Source organism: Primulina tabacum, chromosome 18, assembly GCF_025594145.1.
Source record: "Primulina tabacum isolate GXHZ01 chromosome 18, ASM2559414v2, whole genome shotgun sequence".
NCBI classification, from domain to species: Eukaryota; Viridiplantae; Streptophyta; class Magnoliopsida; order Lamiales; family Gesneriaceae; genus Primulina; species Primulina tabacum.
Genome location: NC_134567.1, coordinates 27,384,073 through 27,402,741, shown reverse-complemented (window position 1 = coordinate 27,402,741; position 18,669 = coordinate 27,384,073). Strand labels below are relative to the sequence as shown.

General features: G+C 35.4%; 4 protein-coding genes across 5 annotated transcripts; 2 read left to right on the top strand and 2 right to left on the bottom strand.

The window, feature by feature from the left end:
* The first annotated feature begins 1,877 nt into the window (after positions 1-1,877).
* On the top strand, positions 1,878-3,589 carry LOC142533025 (3-ketoacyl-CoA synthase 12-like). The gene has a single exon (XM_075639611.1). It carries the CDS (start codon positions 2,018-2,020, stop codon positions 3,524-3,526), a length of 1,509 nt encoding a protein of 502 aa, XP_075495726.1. The 5' UTR covers positions 1,878-2,017; the 3' UTR covers positions 3,527-3,589.
* A 136-nt stretch (positions 3,590-3,725) lies between these two features.
* Positions 3,726-6,713, bottom strand: LOC142533026 (uncharacterized). Its single transcript, XM_075639612.1, has 3 exons — positions 6,505-6,713; positions 5,260-5,602; positions 3,726-4,054 (listed from the first exon to the last, which is right to left on the bottom strand). Exons 1-3 carry the CDS (start codon positions 6,663-6,665, stop codon positions 3,989-3,991), a joined length of 570 nt encoding a protein of 189 aa, XP_075495727.1. The 5' UTR covers positions 6,666-6,713; the 3' UTR covers positions 3,726-3,988.
* Positions 6,714-7,386: 673 nt separating this feature from the next.
* Positions 7,387-14,674, top strand: LOC142533024 (eukaryotic translation initiation factor 2A). 2 transcript variants are annotated; one of them, XM_075639608.1, is made up of 12 exons: positions 7,387-7,781; positions 7,867-8,053; positions 8,451-8,685; positions 8,787-8,855; positions 9,382-9,483; positions 9,583-9,623; positions 11,356-11,489; positions 12,180-12,243; positions 12,321-12,417; positions 12,504-12,628; positions 14,154-14,176; positions 14,253-14,674. In XM_075639608.1, the coding sequence occupies exons 1-12, from the start codon at positions 7,387-7,389 to the stop codon at positions 14,341-14,343; spliced, it is 1,563 nt and encodes a 520-aa protein (XP_075495723.1). In that variant the 3' UTR covers positions 14,344-14,674. The 2 variants fall into 2 exon arrangements, with proteins under 2 accessions (XP_075495723.1, XP_075495724.1); XM_075639609.1 differs by lacking the exon at positions 14,154-14,176.
* Positions 14,675-16,400: 1,726 nt separating this feature from the next.
* Positions 16,401-18,394, bottom strand: LOC142533810 (putative pentatricopeptide repeat-containing protein At3g23330). The gene has a single exon (XM_075640706.1). It carries the CDS (start codon positions 18,343-18,345, stop codon positions 16,591-16,593), a length of 1,755 nt encoding a protein of 584 aa, XP_075496821.1. The 5' UTR covers positions 18,346-18,394; the 3' UTR covers positions 16,401-16,590.
* Positions 18,395-18,669: the final 275 nt, after the last annotated feature.

The window sequence follows — 18,669 nt, the reverse complement described above, 5'->3', positions numbered from 1 at the left end:
TTTGATTTTCTGATGAAGGCTTGAGGGGACCCCCTGCAAAATGAACCCATGGACGTCTTAGGATAAAGTTGTATCTTTCGTCAGCACTTGAAATTACACCTCGAAAGTGTAAGCCCTATTTTCGCAGGTAAATCGATGTCACCGAGAATTTGCCTCTTCAGCCCATCAAAGGCAGGAATTGTAATGTCGCTTCAATATCTGATTAGAGTCGTGTGTTATTTTATTTAGCTGTTTATTATTTTTATATGATAAAGCTTTTATCATCTCATCATACAATGGATAAAAAACCCGATTAACACCATATCCATCAACATCCCAAGTTTGGTGTATTTCTAGAAAGCCCACACTAATGTCAGAGTCCATGATATTCTACGGGGGACAAATGATGCGACAATCACGCTATCTCGAGGGATGGTTAGATAACTATTAAGTCATTATTCTTATATATGGTTTGGTTTGTAGAACAACGAGATTAGTGAAGGACTTGTAATTTGAGTGATTATAAAAGCATAATTAATTATTTTTATTACGTTATGATAAACTGTTTTACACATGCTAATAAATTTACATTTTGATCAATTTATCTTTATTTGATTATTTGACTACCTTGAAGTTGTCTTAATTTCCTCTTCCCAAATTCGTTGCAATGCCAAGACCGCACCCATGTCACAAAAAGATCTTGATTGCCCTGATTTTTAACAGTGCTCGGCAAAGCTGTTCAACCTGCAAAGTTGTTCACTTCGTTGTCAATCACTATGGCACGTGGTTGTGTCCCGCAAAGTTGATTTGTGCTCGGAGACATACAATACTTCGATTTTTTACTTTTTTCCCAACAATTCCGACGATGAGTGTGACTTGCTGTCATTATCAATAGCTATCTCATTTCCAAAAATTAAATTAGAACAACCATTCTTCCTGACAATTTGTTTTCCAAATTCAGGTTTCACGGGTACGTCAACACAACAAGAGCACGTTCTAGTATTTCGGGGGAATATGTAGACATGCTTAGATCACACTTAACCTTGATCTGTACTAAACCTGTAAATCTCCGTTGATCGGTTTGACGGATATAAACTATAAGCAGGACGATCACTATTTGTTAACATGAAAACTGTAACACGCATGTATTCTTAAATCCAAAAATGCACACACATTGGTTCAGAATCAAGTAATGGACCTCTTACTCATGTAAACAACACTCAACTAGCAGGTTATAGAGACTTTGATGCAAATAAATAGTGTTGTACTTTATCTATATTATTAAATATATCTTACACACATATATTATCTTTATGGGGGTGACTTAACCGTAGTAACGTCTTAGTATATATCATGTGTATTTTTTTAGTGTTATCTTGAATTTGAACAACCCACATTTTATGGTGACTGAACTTTGGATTTGAGTCGGTCCATTAAGAAAGTGACCCTTTTCAATTTATTAACTTTTTTTTTTAAATAAATAAAATAAAATTGCATCGGGTGCGTCACCTTTTGCAGTAGAGGCATGACAAAAACTTGTTCCTGAGAAGTCCAATTCAAATCTCATTTGCAAGTGACGCAAAAAGTTTGACAAATGAGAATGTGTACAAACTAATTTAGTTGAGAAGCCTCCAAAAACGTTAACTCTTCTATTAATTATTCTATTGGGAAGAGGAGATAAAAGGTTGAGGATGCTGATATTTATTTGGAACTGGTGGCTCTTTACATGCATTACGTGTTTAAAAATTTATCTAAATTTGGTATTTTCATATAATAATGTTTTCATACTTTTGAACTTTTAAAATATAGATAAACATATGATTGGAGATTTTTTTTAAAAAAAAACTTATTTTAGGAAAATAAAAAAAAAATTTCATCGATAAAATTATATATGCAATAAAAGTTCACCTAATCAACTAGAAGTTCACCTCAACTTCAGTCAAATGCTCAAGAACAAAAACTCGGCCACTATTCTTACCAACTTTGGACTCTACTGCCCATTTTTTCAGTCAAATGCTCAAGAACAAAGCGGACATAAATGCTTACTCTCCTGCTCTCTCTCCATTTTTTCAACCTTGGACTCTACTGCCCATTTTTTCCAGTCAAATGTGTGCGCGTGTGTATATATAGATGTACTGGTTGTGCATACAATAGCACAATATTAACAGAAAAGAGAATGGAACCACTGATGATAACCTTGAGTTTTCTTTCTCTTCTGTTTTTCCTTTTCATTCTGTATGAGCTTGCTTCTCAAACAAGAGATCAACGCTGCTACCTTCTGCATTACGAGTGCCACAAACCTTCAAATGACAGAAAACTTAGCACAAAATTCTGCGGCGACATCATTATGCGAAACAAAAATCTTGGCCTCCAAGAGCATCAGTTCCTCTTGCGTGCCATCGTGAATTCAGGGATAGGAGAAGACACTTACGGCCCGAGAAACATCATCGAGGGACGAGAAAATTCTTCGATTCTTCGAGATGGGATTCTTGAGATGGATGAGTTCTTCATCCAGACACTAGACCAGCTGTTTCAAAAGACGAGTGTTTCTCCACAAGATATCGACGTACTTGTTGTGAATGTAGCTTTACTTGCTCCAATCCCTTCTCTGACATCAAGAATAATAAACCGTTATAAAATGAGGCATGATATCAAAACTTTCAATCTCACCGGCATGGGATGCAGTGCAAGCCTCATATCCATCAATCTTGTGGAGAACTTTTTCAAGTCAAAAAAGAATGCTTTTGCGGTTGTGGTAACTTCCGAGTCCATAGCTCCAAACTGGTATTCTGGGAAAGACAAGTCGATGATTCTCACCAACTGCTTGTTCCGCTCAGGAGGATGCTCGATTCTCCTGACGAACAACAGAGCTTTTAAAGATCGAGCAAAAATGAGGTTGAACTGTCTGGTTCGTACTCATTTGGGAGCTAGTGATGAAGCACACACTTGTTGCATGCAAATGGAGGATGATCAAGGGACGCTTGGATTTTTCCTTGGTAAGAACCTCCCGAAGGTTGCGACTCGGGCTTTTGCCAAGAATATAGCAAAGTTAGCACCAAAAGTCATGCCATTAACAGAACTTATCAGGTATGCAGCGCTGAAATTTCTGAAAAGAGCAGCAATTCTCAATCTTAAAGCCAGCATAGATCATTTCTGTCTACATCCTGGTGGTACGGCTGTGATTGAAGAAATTAGGAAGGGTTTGGGGCTAACTGAGAATGACGTGGAGCCGTCTAGAATGACTCTTCATCGATTTGGAAACACGTCAGCAAGCAGCCTTTGGTATGTGTTGGGGTACATGGAGGCAAAGAAGAGGTTAAGGAAAGGGGACAAAGTTTGGATGATCAGTTTTGGTTCTGGTTTCAAGTGCAATAGTTGTGTGTGGGAAGTTGTTCGTGATTTGGCGGATGGAAATGTGTGGGAGGAAACAATCGCTGGCTACCCTCTAAAGACCACAGCCAATCCTTACATGCAGCAATATGGTTGGATCTATCAAGAGAAATCTGAGTCATACACAGGTGAAGAACCCAAAAATCGTAGTGTCTGAAGAAAAACATGTATTAGGGGTAAAATGGAGTGTTTTGAAGTTCTGTGGGGATTAAAACTAGCAGTTACAAATAAGACCGTTTGCTTTCATTTCTTCCATCCAGGAATGAAATGATATCAGTTGATTCCAGTATCAATAGTATTATCTGCATATGAAGACTCCTAAGCGATAGTGTTCACCCAAGTATGTACACAACATATTGACAACATAATGACTCAAGAATATTTCATCGCAAATAAGAATCATTGTATCTAATTCTAACTATAACATGGATTATAATGCCACAAAGTAACATTGCAAAAGTAGAAGTGAAAATCTACACAATATCTGTTACATATTGCAGATCCAACCTTTCAGTAGCAACTTGCAAGAGTTCCGAACAACTATCAGCAGAAAAGAAAAAGATCAATTTTTTTAATTCCTCCATCTAGCTTGAAAAATCTGAGCGATGTAATAATATTGCTACTCATCCATCACAAAAACAACATTGTTCTTCCTTGCAAAATAATGTGTTGTGTGATCTATTACCTGCACAGAAGAACAGAAAAACATAATTAATCATTACCGTGAGCGGGTGCTTCCAAACAGTGGCGTGAAGAAAAAATTGAGTAAGATCTAGCAGGTGTTAATACTAGGTTAATAACCCCTCAAACGTTGGTGCATGCTAAATTATTAACAAGATTACTAACTAAATGGTCGTAATACTTTGCACTGGAAAATCAGATTGGTGACAATTTAATGAAATTTTAAAAAACCCCTCAATTGTATTTGTATCGCATCTAAGAAACAACCAACTTCCAGGGCAGTAAAGACACGGATTCCAACCCAACTTGAAGAATGTGCACACAACCTTTTCTACCCAAAAGAAATTAAAGAAAAGGATTCCAGCTGAAACTGAGGAACAAAGCCTAGGATATTTACAAGATAAAGATAGATAGAAATATCAAGCATCTTATGCGGATATGACTATATTCGAGTTTCAGCCAATCTAAAGCTCTATAACTTCAAACAATGGCATTTAAATATTCTCACAAGTAACACTACGTCAGAGGAACTTTAATGTAGTCAGCCAGAACACAAATTCTAATCAGAGATAGCAATTCAGTGCGGATCTGACTATATTCGAGTTTCAGCCAATCAAAAGCTCTATAACTTCAAACAATGGCATTTAAATATTCTCACAAGTAACACTACGTCAGAGGAACTTTAATGCAGTCAGCCAGAACACAAATTCTAATCAGAGATAGCAATTCAGTGATAAGAATCTAAGCGAATGGATTTAAATTTGATGATCAGATCAATAGATTGATGATATCAATTTCAATGTATTAGTCAGATAATTTTCCATAATCTAAAATTAGTAACTTTGTCAACATAACTCAAGGCACCCTTATGTTACAGAAGGTTTCAGTTTATTTTTATCACAATAGTTCCTCAAAGCAAAATCGATGTTTCCAAAACACGGACAGGTGATCAAGTAAATGAATTCTGACAAGAAGAGTAAGAATCCATTGCTGAATTCCACAAAGGTAGTTCATGGAGCAGCACCATCGTTGATAATTTTTTCATGCGTTATGGTCCACCAATCCTAGTTTTTATTGTTAAGTTAACTCAACTTCACAGAATAACTGTCCCCATTTATACAATTTTTGAAACATTCTTGAGATAGTCAGCACTAACAATGTCAAACAAGAATCAGAAATTACACGGAGTTAAAAGCAAAAAGTGCTCACATTTGTATTGCTCAATTCCAGATTATAGAAGTCCATTGTTTTGTGCAGGAATAATGGGCCAGCATGCCATGTACCCTTATTAAGCTTCAAAAACTTGGGACCTGAAATTTTAAAAACACGCACATCATCAACAGCTGGAGGGACATAGAAATGACCACAATGCGATTGCAAAATGTCTGCTCCAACGACGCCCTTGATTTCACTTGGATCAGCAAGAGATGGCTTTGCAACTCCAAGATACCATGAATGACCACCAATTGAACCAAGGCACTGGGTCACACTGGCGTGGTGTGTAATTGAGGAAAATTTGAGAGGCCGGTCTTCTAGATGCATGACATACAGCCTAGTAAAATGCAAAAAATAATTTCTAATCATTATTTATACCAAAGTGTATAATTTAGCAGATTAAGCAGAACTCGCAGGGGTGTAAACGAACCGAACACTTTCACGAACTTTTCGAGCCGGTTCGAATAATATTTGGTTTGAATTCAAAATTATCGAATTCGAGCCGAACTCGAACATGTTCGAATATTTTTCGAATCGAATTCGAGCTAAAATTATATTGTTCGATTGTTCGCGAACTTTAGCATTATATTTAAAAAATAAATAAAATATTATTAAGTATATATATATATATATAATATTATTAAGTATAGTATATATATATATATAATATTATTAAGTATATATATATATATAATATATTATATATAATATTGTAATATATATAATATATATAATATATTTGAGTTCGAATCGAATTCGAACTCGAGCCTCAGTTCGAATCGAGTTCGAATCGAAAATAATAAAAGTTCGAGTTTTGAATCGAGCTTCGAATATGTTTATTCGAATTCGAGCTCGAGCTCGAATACTGAAAATTTCATAAAATTCGATTCGATTCGATTCGTTTACAGGCCCTAAGCAGAACTAGGTGAATAATAAAGCCAGAAGAACTTGATTAGAATGAAAAGCAGCACACCATTTCTTTATTATGATCCAACATCCACCGTTCGGCATGAATTAACGGCTGACTTATACAGTAAAGTTGAGGTTTGCTCCAAAGACAATAGCTTGTAGTTATGATTCAAAAAAGCAAATTTTTGAACAAAGGAAAACAAATCATTACTCAATTTAGTAATAATATTACCCGTTGCCCAATCGAATGTAGTTTAGATATCAAAACTCTAATTTCTAAATCTCCTTGACGATGAAATATAAATAAGTCATAATCTAGTTCGGGAATACCTCGGTATCCCACGGGAGAGGTCGACCTGCGCGTCTTGGGGTCCGAACTCGTCGCCGTCCGGCGAGGCTTCGACCACTTGCCCGAATTCATGGAAGGACTCCGGGGTTGCTTCGATGGGATTCAGCTTAATCTCCGTCAAGTTGTTCGAGGTTGACGCCATGCCGGGAAAATGGACGCACCCCTCAGAATTACAAGAGCGGTGGCGCCATGGGCTACGATGGGTTTTTTTTTTATATAATTAAAATTATATATATTTAATAATAATTTTTTATTTTTGTATTAGTTTCCAAAATAAATAATTGGATATATTAAACATCCTTTAAGTCCCCATGCTTCTGGCTGCTTTAGACCTAGAAACCCTAACCCCATTGATATTGACTGTCCAGTTCAACGGTGCGACGCTGTGGGGACGGCGAGCTTGTCTTCGTCGCCGGTAAATGCGTTATGTGTTGTAAATTAATGCAATATGTTATTCGTCATCCGAAGTCCGTAAGATTAGTTTTTGATGTTTTTGAGCCGTGCACTTTTTGATTTTAAGTCATAAGGATTTGGAAAGTCAGATGTTTGAAATGAGAACAGACTAAATGGGTTGTTCAGTCTTGGTTGAGATGAATTGAGCTTAGAAAATTCTCAAATTTTTGGATTAAATTTGTTATGCTTAAGCTGTTGGTAGTTTTTAATCATTTGTAGACTGAATTTGGATTTGTTTACTGTGAAGTCCATTGATGTATTATTCAATCACCAAAGTTTAATCTTAGACGAAGTCTTTTGAAATTTGATCATGAAAAAAGCATGGCCAATTTGGCGGTGTCTGAATTTTGAGGGCTTCAATAATGAATAGTTAATCACCATATATTGCAGAGAATTGTATTTTATCCCTTATGGAAGTTGCCGACCCCTCAAAGTTGTTAGACATATTAGTAAGAGATCCAGAGGGTTTTTCAATTTGGAATGGACCTCCATTTATCAATGGGCAACCTAGCATCAAGCATGATAAAGTTTTGTGCACCAGTACAAAGTTCAGTGAGGATGGATCGAAACTCACAGTTATGCGATCAGACTCTTTTATTAGCACATACGATTGCAAAAGCTTTAAAGAGATAAGGTCTTCGCAAGTCCCGAATGTTCTTGCTTCCAGCATATCTCCATGTGGAACTTATCTTCAGACCTTTCAGAAAGCTATGTCGCCACAGGATAAGAACATGATTGTGTGGAAGATAGATACCGGTGAATCTGTTTATCAGATGTTCCAGAAGAACATGACAAAGGCAACATGGTAATCCATATAGTATGAAGTAATTTTGAAATTTGACTGTTAGAATGTTGAATGCTTGCTCATTTGGTTTTCTTGGTTTTATCAGGCCCTCTATTTGCTTCAGCTCTGACGAAGCTGTTGCGTGTCGTTTGGCAACAAATGAAGTTCAATTCTTTGACCCTACTGATTTCTCTAAAGGGGTCGTTCATAGGGTTAGAGTTCCTGGAATAGCTGCATTTGAACTTTCTAAGACTCCTGGATTGTATGTGGCAGCGTTTGTTCCAGAATCAAAGGTTTTCATTTATTGACATCGGACTCTTAATCACTATTAACACGTTAATTAGTTTTGTCCATTTATATTATTTTAGTTAATTCCTTCAATGTTGAGATGGTTTATGCAATATTTATATGTGTAGCACCAGAATTTCATGGGCTAAAGATCACGCACTGTGGTTTTTAGAGTGCAATTTGTGGTGAAGCCTTTAGAGAGGATGCTGTCCGGATTGCTGATGATTAAGTAGTTAAAGGGTTGTCAGTACTCACGAGCATGGGAAGATTGTGAATTTTGAAGTACACGATGGATTATAATGATTTTTTAGTTATTGTTTAATTAAAATATTCCATGGAGTTTATATTTGCTGCATTAGTGATGAAGATAGCGCACATCTTAGCTGCTTACTGTTTCTCCAGGGAATGCCAGCCAATGTACAAATATTTACTTGTGCGAAGGAGGTACAAAGTCAACCTGTTGCTCGACGAAGTTTTTTCAGATGCTCATCGGTGCAACTGAACTGGAACCGTGGTTCCACCGGGCTTTTAGTTGTTGTGCAGTCAGATGTTGATAAAACCAATCAGAGTTACTATGGAGAATCAAAGTTGAGTTATTTGACGACAGATGGAACTCATGAAGGACTAGTGCCACTTCGTATGTTTCATCTATATCTTTCCGTTCTTTGGCTAGAAGATTCAGAGAGCCATATATTCTTGTTCTAATATCACTCATTTTTGGCATCAATTAATTGTCAGGCAAAGAAGGCCCTGTGCATGATGTTCAATGGTCATATACTGGTAATGAGTTTGCAGTTGTATATGGATGTATCCTTATTCTTCTTTGGATGGATTGAACTTGTGTTTTCCACTTACGAAGAAGAGGAAGCAACACAAAAAGAGTTAAGCGATATGAACATGTAATGATAGAACATAATGGATTTAGTGGCATTTACTTTTGGTTATTGGCTTGTCCCTTGTGAGATTACATTAATTTTCCTTTTTTCCCATCTCTCCTGTGTGCTTTTGCTGTTGATATGTATAATTTTCTAACTTCCAGAGAAGGCATTAGATGTATGTCGAAAGTGGTCTTGAACCAATATAAAGCTAGACAACTTGCGGAAGCGAAGGCACTGAAAATACCATCCTTATAGAAGTGCAATACCATTATAGTTTCACAAATTCAGATGCTTCCCAGACATGCCAAATGTAAAATTCTTGATATCTATTTCAGGGTATAGCCCTGGCCCTCATTTAACACAAAGAAGTAAACTGGGATCTGTGTCTAAGAAATCTAGCAAATTAAGCACGGATTTCTGTCTTAGAATTTTTCACTTTCTTGACTAAAGTTCAGTTATGCCTGCAATGGCAACTATATTTGACAAGAAATGCAATCCTTTACTGGAGCTGGGTACCGGTCCTTACAATACTATCAGATGGAATCCAAAGGGAAAATGTATCCTTAATTAACAATGGTATTCATTTTCACTAACTGCTCTCTATTTTCCTAAAACAATATTTCCCATCTCATGTTCCCTTAAAAACTTGTATATAGTTGTATGTCTGGCAGGCTTTGGGAATTTACCTGGTGATATGGTATGCTCTTTCAGTGATTTTCTTTTTTCATTATTTGATGAGTTCTCTTGAAACTTGCCTTTTCATCCTTCCGCTGCTTTGAAGTTACAAGAATTCCTCTCTGATACCTTACTTTTTTAATTAAGGTTATACTTGGTTGAAACGATAGATAAGCTAGCAATATGTTATACTGTTATTATTAGAATGGCTGGATAGAAAGAGGAATAGTTATAGATAAATAATATTATGTAGGTTTGGCTGATTAAGATTGAGATAATGATTCAAAGATTGAATCATTTCTTTACTCTTCGAGTATTATATATAATGTCATGTTTAGTTTTGCCAACTAAGACCGAGATTGAAATTATGATTTGAAGATATAATTTACATACGATTTTCTACTTCATCGTATTTCTTTTATAAATTCCACTTTCACTGTACATCTTCTTTTGTAGCTTCACCAAATTCTCCGAATTTTATCTTCAATATTCCTCACTTTCTTACTAGTATTTAAGGTAAATACTTAAGAAATAATTGACTGTCAATTCAGAAAAGAAAGAAGGGACTGCCAAAAGTGCAAGCATATATTGGAGTTATAGTTGTGATGATAGGGGTTGTGGTAGGTTTCATTTGATCTGAAGATTTTCAAGATTATGGAGTAGTTTAGACGTGAAATTTTAGGTACATGAATATATATCCAATTTGTCACCTAGCTACCTTCACCACCTATGCTAGCTGGGTTGCTGCAGTCACCAGCTTGGTAATTTGAGAATGATGGATATCAGACTTGTCAGTTCCGAGTTCCTACCTGAACTTAGAAGTCTTAACAGTAAATCCTGGTGAGGTTGGGTGAGGAAATTAAAATTATAGTTAGCATTGACCAAGTGGGTGAAGTTGGTGGACCTATATATAAAGATCGTGCACTTCCTCAAAAACCTTGGCTATGATAATTCTTTAATATAATCCTATACATATGTTATAATATGACCCTTGGCTGTGATAATATCTTCTTCATTATGATTCCTGTACATTTGTTGTACCATTATATGTTTCAAAACAGTTCATCCCCTTTAATATAATCCCTCAAAGATCGTGCAATAATTTTTTTTCATGTAATTATTGTACATTTGTATTACAATCATTATCGTTTCCAGAACAGTTCAATTTGGCTTATATGTGTGTTGTTTCGCCAGTTCTTGGATGACCTTTATACTGAGATCCTGATCTAAGGGTGGACAATTGATCTAAAGCTAAGGAAGAGTTAAATCACTGACAGGGTTTCTTTGAACCTCGGAAAAGTTCCTATTAAACAGTGATTGTGTAGATGCATGACTAAAATTAATTATTACAATTTAATTAGAAAAATCTTCTACGGTATTTATTTTAATATTTTTCTCTTATATAAAGGAATGATTCTATTTTAATCTAAATGATAATGAAGAGACTTTTAGCTTTTGCACATTTGTTCGTGAACACGGCATTTTTTGTCGTCTTGGAGGGCTTCACTTGGTGCATCCTCTACTCAGCCTTATGTGATGCGTTTTTAGGTTCTTGCCAACTTGCCAAAGTGCAGATGTTTGGATGCAAATTTTAGCTGCAACAGTATGATTTTGTAACTAATAGTTTTCAATGAAACTATTCAGTTGTTCGTAAATGCTTCGCTTCTAAAGCTTTCCATGTAATTGTTCCTAATTTCTATTACTTATTCCATTTCCTGTGTTTTATGATCAATTCAATTCAATTTCCTGTTCAGGCTTTTTGGGATTATTCGGAAAAGAAGAGGTTGGGAACTACAAAAGCTGAATTATCAGTGACGAGTGAATGGTCTCCAGATGGACGGTTTTTTATGACTGCCACCACAGCTCCAAGGCTACAGGTTGACAATGGGTATGGTTCTACTTTTCCTATTCTCCTTCTATTCCTTCACAGGTTTTAGTAACTTAATGCAAGTTTCTTCAAAGAAGATCTCGTTAAAAGCTTCATAAAGGATATGTGCTGTAAAGCTAGCTAAATACATTGGCAAAACTGGCATTTTTGTTACGAGCCATTGAATTTGATTAATATATGTCCTCATTTCAATTAATGACTTTCAGATGTGAAATGATTGTAAACATGTAGCATATGGTTCTCGTGCTATGTTTTGTTTCATCAGTCATGAAATAGACAAAGAAACACTCTAGCATGGTGCCTCAACCAGTGATGACCCGTCAAAGATGACATTTTTATTTGTTATGTTACTGCATTAAGTACAACTAAAACTGCATGCCAAAATATTTTTGAGTATGAATATACACATCTATCGCTGTTGAAGCATTTGTTATACAAATATAGTTATATTCCTCATAAGGCTGTAACCTTGGACCACCACATCTTTGAAAGCCAACCTCTCTAGCAATCAGCGAGCTGTTGCCACATTAAAAAATGTAGGTGTTTTAGATGATTTTGTCTTCTCTGTTTGGATTAACCATTAGATTTGAAGTATCGGGTCTAGATGGTTTTTGTAGTGTTATTTTCATGCATTTAACTTTAAAATTAAATCCGTAATGTGTGTTTCTCCATTACATTGTTTTGTTGAAGCATCAAAATCTTTCACCACAATGGATCATTGTATTTCAAGACGATGTTTGACAAGCTATTCCAGGTAAGTACCTTTCATGCTGCTCTGCATTGAAATTATATACCCTGTCATCTCACATGCTGTGCTCTATATTAACACAGGCAGAATGGAAACCAGAGTCACCTGATAAGTTCGGTGATATTGCAGAAACTTTGAAGGCTCTCGACTCTTTGAAAATGGAAGACACGACAAAACAAGGTTTTTCATTTTAATCATGGTACACAATACTGCATGTTTTTCGTTTTTAATGGAACATTTGGGTATTGGCGTGTGACTGCTCTCAGGACAAGGTTCAAAAGCAGGTCAAGTGTCCTCAAGAGCTGATGCTTCTGCTGCCAACCCTCCCGTACATAAGCCCGCTGCTTATCGCCCACCTCATGCTAAAGCTGCGGCTGCAATTCAGGCGGAGGTACTGTTTGTGTCAATTTTAGGAAAAATATATTTTACTACCTTGCTAATCAACATAAGACCAAGCAGACTGGAGATATCCGAAAAGTTGACAAAAGGTCCCAACCACTCAGACCCATTCAGTAAATCGGATCTTTATGGATGGATAGAAAACGGTGGTTGCACCCATCAACCCAGTGGCGGCGCCACATAAAAGCAGGGGGGTAGCTGCCCCCTTAAATTATGATATGAAAAAATACCCCTAAACTTTTAAAATTATACACATAATTATTATTAATAAAACAATAGAATATCTTCTAAACCCCTCCACCATTAACCAACATCACAAGTTTGACGAGTGCAAAAATTATTTTTTATTCGTTATTATTATAATTCATCTCTGTTGCTCTTTGTTGGTATTCCAACCAAAGTCTTCATCAGTTAATCGAAAGGAAGATGAATATTTGAATTATAGTTTAATTACTTATATTGAAAAATATATATTACGTAGATTTTCGAATGCAGTTATTATTAATTATTTAAAAAAAATCAAGTCATCGAGGACATTGTAAATTAAATCTGAAATTAAAAAATATTCTTTATGGAATTACATGAATTTAAGACTGTATGGCACGAGGTACAGCTAAAGCGGAGTTCCATAAAGCTTCAGTTTGGAGAGGAACGTCTTTTCCAGGAAAGTAATTTAGGATTTCATGTGGAATTGACTCTCTTGTTGGTGTGTTCGACGAGTAAAGTCATAATGGATTTGAGTCTACTTTAGCCTATCATTTAGTGTAGTGAAATCGTTTGAAAAATAATAATAACTCAAGGAAATTCGTCTATATTGTTTTTTTCGCAGATGTTAGGCATGTTACATATTTTATATTAAATTTTAAGGATGAATTTGATTGGACTTGCAATAGAAACCCAGGAGTAAAGTTATCTATTTCCACCTCGAGCATCGAAGACTTGGATTTGCGTTTTGGCTACGTCCTTGACAAGTTCTTTGTATTATCGATAAACTGCCGTTTAAATCTGGATATTGTCAACCAACACTGAAATCATTCCTTTCTGTATTCAACATTTACTGTGTTTCTGCTGCATACCTTCACTTCTAGGAGTATAATTTTTTGAGCAAACTCACAAGAAAATCTGAGAGCTGGAAACTAGTTGCATACTTTTAACCGGGTTGTCTTATCTAACAACTTTTTAAAAGTCTGGGAGATATTAGTGGGTATTATCCTTCAATATCATTTGAGAATTTACAAGTCTGCGGCCAACATGTTCTCCTTTGCTAATGTCTTTGCCTCTTTGGACAGAACATACAACCTCTTGTTCATGATTGTTGTACTTGTGACTTTCAGCTGCGGTTGATTGCTGCAACTGACTTTGAACTCCCTGCTTTTTTTATTTATCCTCCAAAGTAATATGCACATGACCTGTTTATGGCCCGAATTCTCAGATTTGGTCATTACAATGTATGCATGCGTGACTTTTGTTTGTCATTATATTAAAAACTGATCTTTCAAGTATTTTTTTTCATGCAGCTGTTTGGAGGAACCCCTCCTGGGTAAGTCCCCAAGGAAATTTTTCTATCTGTTAAGCATTTAGATTTGTTGCTGAATATCCTCTGTTTGTAAACTTAGGGAGATGAGCAAGAATGCATCGAAAAACAAGAAGAAGAGAGAAAAACAAAAAGAAAAGAAAGCTGCAGAAGCTGCCAGTGGTACAACCTGACTGATATCCTGCTGCTAAGGTGAAGCAGTTTCGGCGAACAAGTTATCAAAGTCGAAGCACTCTTACTTTTTGGTGCTAATTTAATGAGACCATAGGTACTTGCATCAAACCAGATGAAATTGTGCCTCAACGGGGAGGCATTTAAGGAGTTTGTTTTCTACATAGAGTAGAGGCGATGCAAGTGTGTGGGGTATTCTGTTTCTTGATTTCTTGGAAATTTTAAACATTTTAGCTTCATACAGGACATGCTTACCTCTCAGATTTTTTGGTTGCATCCAAACTGTAATTTTCATTTACAATTGTATCATTATCTTAGGTAAGAGGTTTAAAATAATTATCTTATTTATAATTTATCTATAATTATACTACTTTATCTACTTTTTAAAATTTTTGAAATTATTAAATATAATTTTGTTTTTATTTAATTTTTTGAATATTTAATTCATAATACATATTTGTAATTTTATCTATAATTATCATATTTTATTTATTTATTTACATTTTTTAAATTACTATTTTTTATCTAAATTTTTGAATATTTGATTCATGACATCATCATGATAAAAGCAACACGATTGTTACTTTATTCCTTACTGATAACCATAATATAATTGATTTATTTGTTATTCGTATAAATTAATAATAATATTGTTGAAGAAAAAATAAAGTTTTCCTAAATATAGTGACTTTAAATAATTTAAAAATGATTTGTAGGAAATTGAAAACGAAATAATTTTTTTTAAAGGGTCACAATTTCTTAATTTTTTTAAATATTATTTAATCAAAAAACACTATGAAGATTAGAGGTATTCAAACTTCGGATAAAAACGAAAATCCAAACCGAAAAAATCGAACACTGAATCGAACCGAAAATCGAATTTTATAATTTAGATATAAATGTTAAGATCGAAATTTATTTGGTTTGGTGTCGGATTATATATGTCAAAACCAAATCGACCGAGAAAACCGAAATTTCATTAAATTAATAATTTTTTTTATTATATATATTTTGAGATGATATCAGTGAATGATGAATTATTTTGAATAATATTTATTTGATTATTGTTTATGTAATTCATTTAAATTTATATTTAAATATTTTACTAAGAAATCATGTAAACAGATAACATATTATATTTTATAATATATTTATCTTATTAATTTAAATAATTGTATAAAAATCGAAATAACCAACCGAAATAACCGAACCATTTCGGTAGAAAATCAAACCGAACCGAAGAAAAATAGTTCTGTTATCGGATTATATGTTTGTAAAACCGAAAATCGAACCGACCGATGAACACTCCTAAGAAGATTGATAAAAAAAATAAAAAAAAGTTCGATCTTAACTTTTTTACACAACGTTCTACTTGATGCTTGACGTTATTCGAAATTTCGAAGGTTATCTTGATCTTCGAACTTTGTGTCTGTTTAGTTGAACTGTCGCCTGCCCTTCTAATTTTTTAGCTTGCTGCATGCCATAGATATATCAGGAGGAAAGATATTTCTGGATTTCGGTTGTACTAAAAAGTTTGGTCTCTAATTACTAGAGACCCAATATAATTGGTCGGTGGTTGGTTTATAAATTAGAGACTGAATTATTGTATGATATTGATATCTAAATTAGTTATCGAAACAATAAATTCGTAAGCTCCAAATAGTGTTTTTCTTGCAGTTGATAGAACTGAGGCAAGCTGTGTTGCAGATGTACTGATTTAAATGGATGGACTGGGCTCTTCCTGCTTTGCTTGGGATGTACTAAAGATGAAGCTAAATCCAGCAGTACAATCTGTATTTTCATTTTGCTACTCCACCAAAAACGCATATATATTACAACCAAACTAACTCCATGGAACTGTAAATCAAGTGTCCTTGGAATTATTGATGTATCTTACAATCAATGCTGAGGAACTATCTCGGCTGCATTAAACAGTGGAGAATGAACACATACATATATTCTACTGTCTGCAATTATATTTTTCATGGCAAATAAACCTTAAACCGTTGGCCACGCCAAATATCAATCCACCACTGCCTTGTTTCATTTGGAAAACTGCTCATGGAGGGTATAGGTGACAATTCCATGGAAGCAGAGGGAGAAATACCTAAACACTTCGAAAGCTCCTAATGCAGTCTCTATCCCCATTTTTTTTATGTTCACGTGCAACGAACCTCAACATCTGAAGAACCTCAACATCTGAACTGGACTTGCCACATGCTCCTGAAAGCTTGACTTTTGCTCTACGGCTAGATCCAAGATTGACCTGGAATTTTTTTAACCTCTCTTTCATGCATCAAACTCCTTAACTGAGCGGCCTCGTCCCAAACATGGTTAGCTGAAAAAGTATTTGATAACAAATGATAAGGATCGCCTTCAAAGGGCTCCAGCTCAAACAGTTTCTTCGAAACCCAATTAGCCATCTCAGCGTTTTTATGAATCCAGCAAGAAGATAAATATGCTTTCCAAACTTCCTGCAAATGAGAAATCCCGGTCTGATAAACAAAATCTTTGATCTCTTTCAAATGACCCCCTCGGCCCAAGAGATCTACCATGCAAGCAAAATGTTCAATCTCTGGCTGAATGTGGAAGACTTCTATCATCATTCTGAAATACTCGCAGCCTTCTACTATCAAACCCGCATGACTGCATGCTGTAAGAAGCCCTACAAAACTCACTGCATTAGGCTGAATCCCCTCACTTTGCATCAACTCAAAAAGCTGAATAGCTTCTCTTCCCCACCCATGGTTGGCAAAACTCTGTATCATTACACTCCATAGCACGATGTTCCGAGTTTGAGTTTCTCTGAAAACTGAGCAAGCATCATTCAACTTTCCACATTTTGCATACATGTCAATCAAAGAGGAACACAAGATGACATCATTTCCATGTCCTAATTTATGTGTACGAGCATGAATCTGCTGGCCAAGCTCCAACAGGGCAGTTTCAGCACAGGCAGTAAGAATGGTAGTGAGAGTAGACAAATCCACCTCAAGTTGCCCATGAATGATGGAGTTAAAACATACCAAGGCATTTTTTATCATACCTTGTTGAACGTATCCAGCAATCATTGTACTCCAAGAAACGGTTTGAGCCTTTTTATCATCATGAAAGCCCTCAGAACATCTTCTTTGCAATTCACCAAAAACCACAGAAGCCTTCTCCATTTCCCTGCACTTACAGTACATATCAATAAGTGAAGTGGTGGCATATAAATCTTCATTTATTCCAATCCGAAGTATATGACAGTGAATCTGTCTACCTAGTTTCAAGCTCTTTAATGAAGATGCCAAAATCAATGATATAGAAAAGGTAACTTTATCAAAAGTGGGTCCAAATCTCGCCATCTCATAGAGAAGTTCCAATGCATCTCCCGCAAAACCATTTTGCAAAAGTCCGTTAAGGATAGTATTCCAACTCGAAACACTCTTAAATGGCAATCTCTTGAAAAAATCAAGAGATTCCTCCATCTCACAGTTGCTTAGATGAGCAGCCATCACTATGTTCCAAGAAATGGGATCTTTATCCTCCATCAGTTCAAATAATTTTTTCACACAAGCAAACCTACCAAACTTAGCATAAAGATCAAGAATTGCATTGTTCAAAGGGACATCCACGTCAATCACATTTCTGATTATCCAACCGTGGATCGCTCTACCCATTCGGACCCCATCATCTCCAACACATACACAACACTTGATAACACTTGACAAAGTGAAGATATTGGGGGCAACAATTCTCTCTATCTGCATGTCACTGAAGTAGTCCAAAGCAGCCCGGTGATACCCATATCGAGATAATTCCGAGATTAGAATAGTCCAGGTTCTAACATCTCTCTCAGGAATTTCGTCGAACAACTTCGTGGCGGACTCCAAATGGGAATCTTTCAAGTAAAGGCGTAAGAGATAGTTACCATGATGTAGCAGACCGCCATTTTTTATGTGGTTAGAGTGGAAGATATAGGCACATGTTTTTATTCGAGAGGGAAACAAAATCTTTTTCATCCAATTTTTGTTTGATTCCTTCACTTCTAATTAACAAATAACATATAAATTGTTAAATTTTAAATGACAATGTTACATTGAAATTTAAAAACGAGTTATGATCGATTATATATTTAAATTAAATCAATTTCGTCGTGAACCAAGAGAAGAATAAAATCATCATTCCGAATAGAGAATGACGAAAAATGAGAATGAAATGTAAAAAATTAAAAGTAGAGTATGTCGATATGTCTTCGAGTCGAACTCGAACAATGTAATACTCGAGCTTCCTCTTTATCTTTATGTAAAATGTGAGTTGAAACGAGCAGTTTTATGGTTGAAATG